General features: G+C 41.5%; 2 protein-coding genes across 2 annotated transcripts in view; one reads left to right on the top strand and one right to left on the bottom strand.

Moving 5' to 3' along the window:
* Positions 1-6,778: 6,778 nt before the first annotated feature.
* LOC307231586 (Fanconi anemia group A protein homolog) overlaps positions 6,779-13,196 on the top strand; it is a gene marked incomplete at both ends in the record, with an annotated part of 76,119 nt that continues 69,701 nt past the window's right edge. The window contains 2 exons of the mRNA XM_080002351.1: positions 6,779-6,802; positions 7,982-8,169. Coding sequence (XP_079858477.1) covers positions 6,779-6,802; positions 7,982-8,169 — 212 coding nt within the window. The remainder of the gene's footprint in view (positions 6,803-7,981; positions 8,170-13,196) is intronic.
* Positions 10,560-11,480, bottom strand: LOC307231564 (olfactory receptor 52E8-like; the record flags this gene model as incomplete). The annotated part of the gene is made up of 1 exon (XM_080002328.1): positions 10,560-11,480. The coding sequence occupies one exon, from the start codon at positions 11,478-11,480 to the stop codon at positions 10,560-10,562; it is 921 nt and encodes a 306-aa protein (XP_079858454.1).

Below are 13,196 nucleotides of genomic sequence, written 5' to 3'. Positions count from 1 at the left end.
GACATCTTTTCATAATTCTCTCATGTCAGTGTTGTGCAGTATCGCACCAGTTGAGTGGCTTGTACATTTCAGGCACAAAAACATCCATAAACAATTTTTGTTCAACACACATCACGTTGGTGTATCACATATTACTTATACAGATGTATCACCAATTGATTTATCTAACATAGCTTCATAAACAATGTTTATTTGTCAATATAAAAAAAATGTAAACCCAAGTCATGTGAAAGAAAAGAAAAACTGATTTATTTTTCTGAGCCTTACCACTTGTTGACATTCGTAGTGAATTTCTGTGAATGTGTTACACCTGAAAATGGGGAGAAATGATCACGAGAGTGATAGGGTGATGGTTCCTCAGTGAGAACTTGAGTCTAATCAATAACAAAAATATAACAGATTACAAATCAACAGATCTGCAGGAAATATATTGTTTTGTAGAGAGTACAAACCCTATTCAGGTTACACAGCATACACAGTAGTTCACTGAAACATTTTCTCAAATATTACTGCCAAGCGCGAAATAACTTAAGCTCAGTAAACTCCCACAACATTAATCAAAACTCACTAAAGTGCTTGAAACACATTATACAAATAACAGTGCAAAATAATTTTCAAAATGTGTACATGTGAATTCACAGTTGACACAAAATGGCGGCTGGACTCGGCACAGCTACTGTTTTTTCTCTGCCACAGAGCGGGGACTTTGCGCGCGCACACACACACACACACACACACACACACACACACACACACACACACACACACACACACACACACATTACTACACTCCACAAAACTTAACTCTAACATGCTCAAAATGTTCCTTAAACACTCTTGACATGTTATTAAAAAATGACAACAGTCAAGTTAACGCTGTTTAATATCAAAAACATACCTGAACATGGGGAGAAACAATCATGAGAGTGGGAACTTTAGTTTTATGAGGAATATAGCACGGTTTCCCCAGGTACGTGGATGGAGACAAAAGCGATCTCAGGCTTTCAGATTAAGTCTACTTTGTAGATCCTACAATAAACTTTTAGATCTTAAATTAAACTATAAAGAATAACGTAAACAGTATGATAAGAACACCTTTATTAGCTTTTAACAGGCTATGAGTGTGTTATCTTGTAACTTGTCACAGTAGTACGTGTGGTGTTTCCCCAGGGAAAGGGATTAGCATGCAGACCGGTAGTGATGATGATAATCCACTGGAGGTCCTAAATGTCCAGCTGATGGAGTTTAGACGGCTGGTTGCACAGAGTGAAGATGGAGGTAACAGGAATTGAACAACACCGTCCCCTCCATCCCCAGAGTGCTACTCAGTAAACATTGAAAGGTTTGGCTATTGAATGGTGGAGATATGAAATATGTACATTTAATTGAGTTTAGGTTTCAATATTATTTTGTAAAAAAAAATCCAGTTTTATACACGTTTTTAGCTGACACTTTATAAGGTTATAAGAAGCCATTCGATGTATTTGCATTATGCATGCACTCCTCCATTGTTAGTTGCGGGGTCCGCCTTTCCCGCTAAAAATGAAAAGATCGGGCATGCGAAAAAAATCGAAAAACCTATTTCAAATGGAATTGAACACATTGACACTTTAAATATGTTGCACTTTGCAACATATGTAAAGTATTCCCCATTCACTTAAAAAACAAATGCTGATAGCGGTTAGCATCTGGTCTCATTTCAAACATCAGATTCAATGGGCACCATGACATTTTATTTCTGTAGTATTAAGTATTAAAGGCAAGCAATAGTCTATTTGTATATTGTACTGTGACCACGTTGTCCACCCATCTATAGCCAAATATTTCCACACTTAAGACTCCCCCCCCTGCGCCCCCCGGAGCCAGTTCTCTGAAAAACTTTCCATGTGTCCTCAGAGCTGTCGGCACAGCTGTCCAGGATCTCTCACACGCTGAACATCATTTTCCCGGAACATCCCGACGACCCAGCGGGACTGAGAGTCGTCAAGCTTTACCTGGACACCCCCCTGATCCCTGAACTTCATTTGGATGTACGCACTACTTGTATCGTCTAGCGGTTGTTCCTAAGTCTCTGGATAGCTGCCCTGTCCTATTGTTAATTTCCCTCTTTAACAGTATCTCGATTGTTTCTCTAGGTGGTCAATAGAATCCTGAGAACCTTCTGCCAGTGTCTGCTTGAAGCCTCCAGAACGAATCCACCCACAATGTAAGAGCTTCCCTTTTTTTAACAAGTAAAAGCCCCATCCCTTTATCATGGTGATTTGTTGTATCAGTTTAGTGACTCCTATTTATTTACTGGCTGAACAATACCCAGTGTTTTCCACACATTCACACAATCATGTGTTTATTGCGTATACCTCTAGTAAGAAATAGGTTTGACTATAGATCCAGCGTAACCCCTCGTGCTACAGGTCTCCAAGTATCAGCAGTCAACTTCGACTGATCCACCGTGCCTTATAGAAAGCCAATTCTGATCTTGTGATGTGGTCATTAAATGTATTTTGGATTGATCCCTGAATAACTCTTTCTACATGTAGTCAGATGCATTTGTGATGCGGTTATTGTTGTGGATATCCATCTACAGTGCATTCCGAAAGTTTTAAGACCCCTTCACTTTTTCCACATTTTGTTATGTTAAAGACCTATTATTCTGGATTAAATTCATTTTTTCCTCATCAATCAACACACAATAATCCAATGATAAAGCAATAACAGGTTTATAGAGTGTTTGCAAATTTATAAAAAAAACAACTGAAAGATCACATTCAGGCGGGTCCTTCCATCGTTGTCCTGTTGGAAGGTGAACCTTCTCCCTAGTCTGAGGTTCTGAGCACCCAGGAGCAGGTTTTCATCAAGGATTTCTCTGTACTTTGCTATGTCCATCTTTCCATTGGTCCTGACTAGTCTCCCAAACCCTATCACCCAGTCCCAGCATGATGCTACCACCACCACGCTTCCCTGTAGGGATGGCATTGTCAAGGCAAAGAGCGGTGCCTGGTTTCCTCCATACATGGCACTTGGCATTCAGGCCAAGCGACCACTCGCCACATTCCTGCCCACATAGATCACACCCCACCCGTCCCTCAAACCCTAGGCCTATTGTGTGGTGTATGTACTGAGTTGAGTTCTAGCTCTGGGAGAGATAGGCGAAGCACAACCAAATCAACGCAGGGATGCAGCAGGCCAGGCAGCCGCCACACAGGCCCGCCCCGGACCCGACCATGCCCCAACGCCCCACCCAGCTCAACCCAGAAACAAGAGCAGACACAACCCCTGATTGCTCAGTTTGGCCGGGCGGCCAGATCTAGGAATATAAGAGTGTTGGTGGTTCCAAACTTCTTCCATTAAGAATGATGGAGGCCACTGTGTTCTTGCGGACCTTAACCACTGTGGACATTTTTTACATCCTTCCCCAGATCTGTGCAATCACTTTGAATTTTTCAACATGTGGACTCAAATCAAGTTGTAGGAACATGGATGATCAATGCACCTGAGCTCAATTGCATGTGCCAAAGGTCTGAATACTTATGTAAATGTGATATTTCAGTTGTTGTTTTTTTTTTTATAAATTTGGACACATTTTTAAAAAACAGTTTTTGCATTGTCGTTGTGGAGTATTGTGTGTAGATTGATGCGGGAGAAAAATGTAATCACTATACGTTATTGGAATCTTTAACTCTGCTTCCCATTTTGCTACGTAGAGCGTTGTTTCCCCCCTGCTTCCCTCCACAGCTTAGTGGAAAACAGAGACAACCCGAGGCCCCTTCTGTTTGTATGCATCCACAATCACCCCAATCACATTATTTGAAGTTTCATCTGGCCGACCTTACTTCTTTTGCAAAGTAGTCTCTTAACTGCATGTATCTAAAAAATCTTTCTTTTCGAGACCATACTTTGCCTTTAAATTTTGGAAGCTTATAAATCCACCATGCCTTTTTGTGCCCATTCTTTTAATATTGGACCATGCACCCCTGACTTAAACTTTGAGTCATATGCAAACCACCTCAGTGTGGGAGCCCCCCTTTAATTTGTATTTTTTTGCTACACCATTCTGCATTTCTGGCGTAAATGCTACAATTGGATCCATAACATCTCTCAAAACCCCTGTCAAATATTTGTCTCCTAGCAAGACGTGGGTCTGGTAACCCTGTATCTTCCTTTCGACCATCCATCAAGACTCATAGTGAGATCTACACCAACAGGCCACGGGACTGAGTTACAGAGCTGCATATAAATATTGCCTAAGATTTGGTAAAGCCATTCCCCTCTAACTTTTAGGCAGCTGAAGCTGAAGTGTAAAGGTTATTCTTCACTTTTTGCTTTTCCAAATGAATCTTCAGATCATCTTATCCCAGGCTATGAATTTGTTTTAGGGAACATTAATTGGGAGGGACTGGAATAAATATAGCAGCCTGAGTAGGATATTCATTGTAACCGTTTGTATGCTGGCACTAAGGTCTAAAGGGAGGGTAGACCACCTTTCAACATCCTTTTGGATGTTTTCATCAATTTTGTTATGATTGGGTTCAAACATATTGGAAAGAGTTTTTTTGGTTATAGTTATACCAAGAACGTCTTCAGCATTGATCAAGAATGGTTTAGCCCAATATATACCAGCATCAAAAAAGAATAAAAAGTAAAGAGGGAGGTCATTTCCCTACCAGTCGGTCCATATTTGAGTTGCAAAGTAGGCTTAAACCCAAAAAGTAAATAAATAAGTTGCCCTCAAAGTTGAAATAAAAACGCAGCATTGTCTCCTCCTCTTAATAATGTTATATGAATGAAAGCTATACAAGACTACAATTTAGAGGGTCCCTGTGTTGTGGTAGACGTCTTGGCTCGTTCCTGTGCCGAAGACGCCATGTCCCAGCGGCCCTCAGGACTACAGACCTGTGGCTCTGACGTCCCACATCATGAAGACCTTCGAGAGGCTCGTCCTGGAGCAGCTAAGGCCTATGGTCAGGCCTTTCACTGATCCACTGCAGTTCGCCTACCAGCCCCGCCTGGGAGTTGAGGACAGCATCATCTACCTGCTGAACAGAGTCTACACTCATCTGGACAAGCCGGCGAGCACTGTGAGAGTCATGTTCTTTGATTTCTCCAGTGCTTTCAACACCATCCGTCCGGCTCTACTGGGTGAGAAGATGGCTGCAATGCAGGTGGAGGCCCCCATCGTGTCCTGGATTGTTGATTACCTGACGGGCAGACCACAGTATGAACGCCTACAGAACTGTGTCTGACAGGGTAGTCAGCAACACTGGGGCCCCACAGTGGACTGTCCTCTCTCCCTTCCTCTTCACCCTCTTCACCTGTTGACTTCAACTATTGCACTAAGTCCTGCCACCTTCAGAAGTTTTCTGATGACTCAGCAATAGTTGGTTGTATTAAAAAGGGTGATGAGAGTGAATACAGGACTGTTGTGGGCAACTTTGTCACCTGGAGTGAGCTGAACCATCTGCAGCTCAATGTGACTAAGACAAAGGAGCTCATAGTGGATCTGAGGAGGGCAAAAACACCCGTGACCCCTGTTTCCATCCAGGGAGTCCCTGTGGACACTGTGCATGGGGGTGTACTTCAATAACAAGTTGGACTGGACCAGAAACACCGAGGCAGTCTACAAAAAGGGCCAAAGCCGACTCTATTTCCTACGGAGGCTGAGGTCCTTTAACATCTGCCGGATGATGCTGAGGATGTTCTGAGTCTGTTGTGGCCAGTACGATCTTCTTCGCTGTCATATGCTGGGGCAGTGGGCTGAGGGTTGCAGACAACAACAGACAAAACAAACTAATCGTGAGGGCCGGTGATGTAGTAGCAGAGGAGCTGGACACCCTGACGACTGTGGCAGAGAGGAGGATGCTGTCCAGGCTTCAGTCCGACTTGGACAATGTCTTACACCCTCTCTACGACACACTGGCCCAGCAGAGGAGCACCTTCAGCAGAAGACTCCTCTTACCCAGATGCACCACAGAGCGCTACAGGAAATCATTCCTGCCTGTGGTCATCAATCTCTACAACACCTCCCTCAGAGAGTCAGACACCCCCTCTCTGTAATCTGACCTCAAAACACGGATATCCACTTCTGCACTTTTTTCTTCTTTCACATTTTTAACTGTACATTTTACCATGTGTATATAGATATGTTTATATATATATATATATTTATATATAAATATGTTTTTTAATAATTATTATATGGTGTATGTCAATATCTTGTATGTAGATTTGGAGTTGTAACGAAAGTAATTTCCCCCTGGGATTATTAAAGTATTTCTGATTTTGATTCTGAAGAAAATGGCGTGCAAATATTTGGACCATTCATATTTATTTAAGATTCACGCCACGGGTAAAAGTCACATAATAGTAATTTAGCTTAACACTGCTGCTTCAACACAGGGGCTTACGAAATTTCACATACCGTGACAAAATTAAAATAAGTTAGAGGGGATCCTTGCTTGATGCGCGTTTCGTTCCCCGTGTGGAAGTGGATAATTTTCTCCTGAGGGCCCTCTTAATTCTCGTGTATGCCTTGCGCTTCCGAACAACCTCTGTTGTCATAGTCATGATCGAATGATAGGCGTCACCCTTCAAATCATCTTCTTTCCCCAGGCCTTTCTCAATACCATTTCTTTTGTATTAAACTCCAAAAATTGTACCACTATGGACCTAGGCGGCGCATTCCGTTCTGGTTTACGAGCCAGAGCTGTATGAGCGCACTGGATCTGTAGCTTGATGTCCACTGTCAGTGCGAGTTTTCAGAAGTTGCTCCACAAAATCCGACATGGAGTCATCTTTTTCTCTTCGGGTATGCCATAAATGTGAAGGCTGTTTCTTCTAGATCGTCCTTCCAAATCTGTCAGTTTTTCCTGCTTGGCTTTCTGTTTTTCCATTGATTTAATCATCTTACATAGCCAGGTTAATTGTCTCATCCTCATCAATTCATGCCTCTGCGTCATTCAGTCTAGTTTCTTGGGCGTGGATACGTGTGGAGTTAGCAGAAAGTTTTTGGTAAATTTCCTGCTTCAGATCTTTAAATTTGGCTTTTATGTCTTCTTTGAATTCTTCTTTAAGTTTGTGCAAGTCTGCGTTATGCTCAGCCCTGAAATCGCGTATTTCCTTACCGATACTTTGGAGCACTGAGTGCATGTTTTCTGCCGAGTTGGCGCTTGAGCTTTGAGCGTCGCTAATCTCCAGTAGATTCTTTCCTTCTTGTCCGTCACGTTTCTTTTGACTTCTAGTTTTCGCTCCCCCACTCATTCCAATAAAGATTACAACAATTTGTGTGAGAATTAGTGAATTAACGGGGTTAGTATACACTTGCTTGCCTCACCACCAGAAGTCAAGTAATTAACTTCTTAACATATAGGCCCCAGGCAGTCAGGGCTAATGCTGCCCTATCCCAGAAGCGGTTGTCATCCACAGGCTCACCCCAAGAGTGTGTCCTGTCCCCATTATTGTATAATCTATTTCCAAATGACTGTAGGAGTAACTACGATAACAGGTATCACCTGAAGTTTGCAGATGACCAAACAAACAAAACAACTCAGTCCAGAAACTTGGAACCACAATTTAATCCACTTTCAGGATTTACTTTTTCCAAACCTGCTGAATAGCAGATACATTCTCCTCAAATTACTCAGCAGTAAAATACTAATCATTGAGCGTCACCCGGTACACCTATATCAGTAGAAGTGCTATATAGACACAACCTTACAGACCAATTTTGAAGCACGATAGAATCTTAAATTCTGAAACAATATTGTTTCTTTTTAACCACTAGACAAAGTCACTGGGCAGCCCTGCTTGTCAGTGTTCTACTCAGTTGCACACATCTGCTCTCTGCGCTGGTCCACAGACTCTGGGACCTGTTTCATAACCAGGTAACATATCCTTAACTCTCACACATTGATTTTATGTTAAGAAAATGAAAGTGTTGTCATCAAAATGTTGTCTTCCTGTGTGTATCTGCTGTGTCTATCCACAGGGCTCATCGTTGGCCGACATCCACGTGCTCGGTCTTTCAGCACTTGTAGTCCACCTCCACGCCTCCAGTTTGCATAGTCATCTGCTGCAGGTGGTGTCCGCGGTGCAGCCAGAGCCGGTGTTGCTCACAGACGGCCTCAGCGCTGCACTGCTTTGCACCACCCAAACCGACATGCTGTTCTGTGTCAGGTGAGGAGCAAAGTAGGCAGACTTTGGTGTATGCCTGTTTGAAATCTACGTTCTACGATATCTAAGACTGTTTTTACACCAAACTAGGCAGTTGACACTTTTCCCCACTGCCAGGAGAAATGCAGTTTTTTTTTCTGGTGTGTCACGTTTGACTATATGAACAGGTGGAAAAAGGAGCGTGTCATTGTTCCAGTGTGATTGGGAACAAAACAGTAGAGGAGACAGCAACTTAAACAAACAATGACATAAAACTGATAAACTTGAAAAAAAATATTTTGAGCTGTTTTAAAGAATTGGATCATTCATGAACAACCCAATGCTACAGTAGAAGCAGCATGGAGCATCTGCTGCACGGATACTCCATGCTGCCGGTGCGCACCACCGGTTCTTCGGGGGTGGGGAGCGGGCACCGGCGTGGAGCGTGTGGGTTCTCTGCTGTGGTCCCCACAGTGCAATCCCCACACTCACAACATTTCATGGTCCCCCGTGCCGAAAAAAGTAAATAACTTCTGATTTTGGGTTGTAAATGGGATATGAAAAGATGGAATAATACACCAATATTCCTGTCTATTTTTGTGCCAGTGTCTGGAACTACAATGCTCTTCGCATCGCGCATGTAAAGGGGCCAAAATTAGCGGGTCGATCCGTGTGTCCTGTTCACATCAGAGCTGAACGGCGCTGGAGCCGATTAAAACCTGTGTCTATTGCAGGGTCATTCGACCTGGGACTGAGACCCGGGGTTTTTCCTTTCCCACTGGTGACAAATGCTGATTGTTAGCAGGTGTTACCGGGTTTTTGGTGAAGTGGGAAAGGGGTATAAGTTTCACTCCTTATTTCTGCTGTGTGGGACATTCAAACAATTTGAAGAGGGCTTATTAAAGAATTTGCTCTTGTCTACGCTTGGAATCGAAAACATATTTTTCATAGCGTGATAATAATTAGCGATAATTCATAGCGAGGACATATGTCATGTGCAATGAAAAGGCCACACCAGCTAATTAACCCAGCTTAAGAACATTAGCACAGCTCAGTGATTAGCACAGCTTTAGCATCAGAGCGAGGATCATATCATTGATATCACCTGGTGGAACTGTTGGATGAGAACCTGCCTACTGTTGGACCATGACAAATGGTCGGAGACTTCTGCATGATTAGCCATTTGTCAAATTTTCACAAAATGTTCCTTCCTTTAGTTTTGTCCTATTTTGTTTTGGGCCTGAACAGGTCTTGGTATGTTCAGACAACCTTTGTATTATAATAATACAATATACATCTCTGCTTTAATTCCTTTACACTAATGAAATAATCCTCAATCACAACAATAGTTCTGCTCAAGTATGCAGATGTTGTGGCTCTGATGGCCAAACTGAATGTCAAGGGTTCCCTGTCTGACTACATTTAGCACATTTATTCCTAAACATTTCCCAAAACAAGCGACTGTTGTCGAAGTAGCATGAGAACTCTACACATAGGCATTCCTGAGGAAGGCAACACTCAAACAAAGATTCTCACTCAATATGATTATATAAGAGTATAGTAGAATGAATATATCATCCATATAGGAGCTGATCTAACAGTCAAATATGTAAAGAGTAAGACATATATGTGGATATCATAATGCATATTTTTGTCAAAGGTACTTAACGTGACCTATGTTCATTCTATGTTTACACAATGGTACTTCCACATTTTCAAATGGAATTAACAAACACAAAACACAGCAAAATTATATAACTTTGGCAAAACTATGTTTTGCTATAGTCGTCAGCAGTTCAGGGAAATGGTCACGGGTAAAATACACCGATCAGCCACGACATTAAAACCACTGACAGGTGAAGTGAATAACATTGCTCATCTCATTTCAATGGCACCTGTCAAGGGGTGGAATATATCAAGCAGTTAGTGAACAGTCAGTCCAGGACAACAGTCATTCATGGGGGCCCCCCACCTCACAACTAACATGACTTAAAGGATCTGCTGCTAATATCTTGGTGCCACAGGACACCTTCAGAGGTCTTGTGGAGTACATGCCTCGACGGATCAGAGCTGTTGTGTAGCAACCCCCCCCAATAATAGTGCTTATTAGTGGTGGTTTTAATGTTGTGACTGATCCTCGTATGTGTTGATTGGTAAACAGATGAACACTCAATTTGAGACCGGTATGGTCCTTAAATATTCGATAAGCCATTAAAATCATCAACAGAACCACAAATCACATAATAACACAATTGTTATGCCCTTATCAAAGTCAGCACTGTTTGTGGTGTAACAATTTAAGCAAAATGGTATAGTAAGTATTATAGGTAGAGTGAATATTTGAAATGGCGTACAACTAGGTTGTTACATAGATGACAGAATAATATTATAAGTGTATCGTGTTTTATACCACCTCATCTTAGCTTTAACAGTGCTTTAAGTCGTTTAGAAATTTCTCGCATTTTAAAACCATAAATGACAGGGTTGAAGAGAGGTGGAATAACCAGATAGAGAATAGATGCAACACTGCGAACAAAATGCGGGATGCCGGAAGGTATTCTATTTTGGATGACTTCGAACACACAAATGACCATAAAGTTGATGAAAACAACCAGATGGGGGAGGCACGTGTGGAGCGCTCCTCTTCTGAAATCTTTGGAGTTCCTGAGAGAAATAATCAGTATCTTTGTGTACGAAAACACAATAAATATGAAATATGGAAAGATAGAAATGGTCAATATAAACAGTCCATATAAGTTGTTAATTCTTGTGTCTCCACAGCTTGATTTGACCAGTGAAAAATTATCACAAGCAATTCGTCTTAATGTAAACCTGCATAGTTGAAGCCTGCTGGTCAAAATAATCGCAATTCCAATTTCACAAGCAGGCAAAAACCAAGCCAAAAGCAAAATCAATTTTACAATTTGTGTTCTGACAAGACTGTGATATTGGAGTGGTCTGCATATAGACACATACCTATCAAAAGCCATCGCTGACAACAGTGTGAATTCAGAACCAGCATAGAGATACAAAAAAAAACTCTGTAAGAGGCAAGCAGAACGAGCAATGGTTTGAGTCTCTGAGAGTAAATCAATAAGAAGTTTAGGATATAGGGCTATGCTTCCAAACAGGGCATTTGACAGCAATGCAGCAATGAAGATATACATGGGTTCATGAAGGCTCTCATCATCATAGATGAGATATAAAACAATGGTATTACTGCAGATGATGAGAATAAAAAGTGCAAGTGTAATTGAAAAATAGACATATCTATATTTCAAAAGCTGAACATGCCCTTCAAGTGTGAGATAAGTTACGTTGGAATCACCAGCCATCTCAGTAAATCTAGAAGAAAGAAAGAAACAATATCAAATGATTACAGGATTGTCAGTTTGCTGTTTCTATTAATCATTTTACATACAAAAACTCTTAACATTTACCAAGCCTCGTGTTCACTTTCGACGTCACGAGCCATGTGCCAATAAAGTCAGTTGTAATCAGCAGTGCAGTTGACGGTTGACTGTTTGAGGCGTTTTTATTCCGGTTGTGTGATTCTCAGTGGATCTCATTAGACTAAGTGCATTTGTATTTGCTGGCTCCAGTACAGTATATACAAAAGTGATAGTGAAATTTTTGCATCATTAAAGCTGAATCCTTTAACACTTTTCATTTGACTTTGGACATTTGATGTATTTATACCCCCAGAGACCATGACAAATGGCTTTTATTGACAAATGGATTGGAGTTTATTGTTTGAAATCATACAGGATTTGCAAATCTATTTCTGTAAGAAGAATAGCTTTGGTACCCAGGTTACGCCACAACCGTTCAAATTTTTACATTTTTGTTGCCTTTGAAAAGAATATCCAATAAGATTTTTCAGACCCCCATGTTTTATTCTTCTCAGAATATTGATGCATTGAGTGATTGAAAGCTATGGAACACATGGATTTGTGTAAACATTGTATAGCTCATCATGTGGTTTCTATTTTAAGATTTATTGCTGTGTTTGATCTTTTAACACTAAAGATTTTTAAAGAGAAAGTAGAATCTACTGTAGGCTGTTCGAGGGTGGGTAGCACCTTTTGCTTCATATTGCGCTCTCAGCCTGAGCCCAAGCCAACCCTCGAAGCAAGAAAATAAAAGAGCGGACCCAGTAACTGTACTAACAACTGTGATAACAAATGGTTTTTTTTTGTTTATGATGAAGCCTCATCAGTTGAAGTTGGAGTTTAGCGTGTCTGACCTGTACCACCGAGAGGCAGGAGCAGCCACCAGGTTTTTTAAGAAAGGCAATATCCAAAACCCCTGCTCTCTTTGTGCATCAAGCCCCCCCAGTCGAGCGAGAATTGAGTATGGCAACTGTGAAAGGGCAGTTTTATGTGTTCTTTCTCAAACTTTTCCAGGCTGGGGACCCCCTACTGTATAAGGAAGACAATTTTCCAAGGACCCCTCTTGACCATAACACCGAAAAAGTTTATAATAATAAATAAAATAGTTCATCACAACAGTGAACACATGATAGTAATTACACATTTTCAAAACATCTACCATAGAACCTTTATTTTGCACAGTAGCTTACCTTGTAAATTAATGAGATGTGTGATCTCTCACGACAGCTTCTCAGTTCTTGGTGTGATGGATGACAGGCAGACTCTCAGATCATTCTCATGGCCTCGGCAGTGAGTTCAGGATACTCCTGTGAGACGGTGGGCCAAAAGTCTGCATGAGACACCTGCAGAAATCTGACCTTCAATGTCATGTCACAGAATAACACTTGTAGTTGTTGAAGGTTGTGCAAAAGGGTCAGGCACCCAGTACCAGGCATCTGTGTTGATATCAGAAATTGGGGCTGAAAGCTGGCTGAGAGATGGCCAATTCTCTGATTATATCCACTGACAGGTTGTTTGTATGAAGAAACCGAGTGTGCATCTGTCTTGCATTTTTCTTCTTCTTCTTCTTCTTCTTCTTCTTCTTCTTCCTCCTCTTCTTCCTCTTCTTCTTTTTCTTCCTCCTCTTCTTCTTCTTCCTCCTCTTTCCTCCATAAATGC

The sequence above is a fragment of the Zeus faber genome, assembly GCF_960531495.2.
Source record: "Zeus faber genome assembly, chromosome: 6".
Taxonomy (NCBI): Eukaryota; Metazoa; Chordata; class Actinopteri; order Zeiformes; family Zeidae; genus Zeus; species Zeus faber.
The sequence above is the reverse complement of the archived record's forward strand: the minus strand, read 5'-3'. Positions and strand labels throughout refer to the sequence as shown.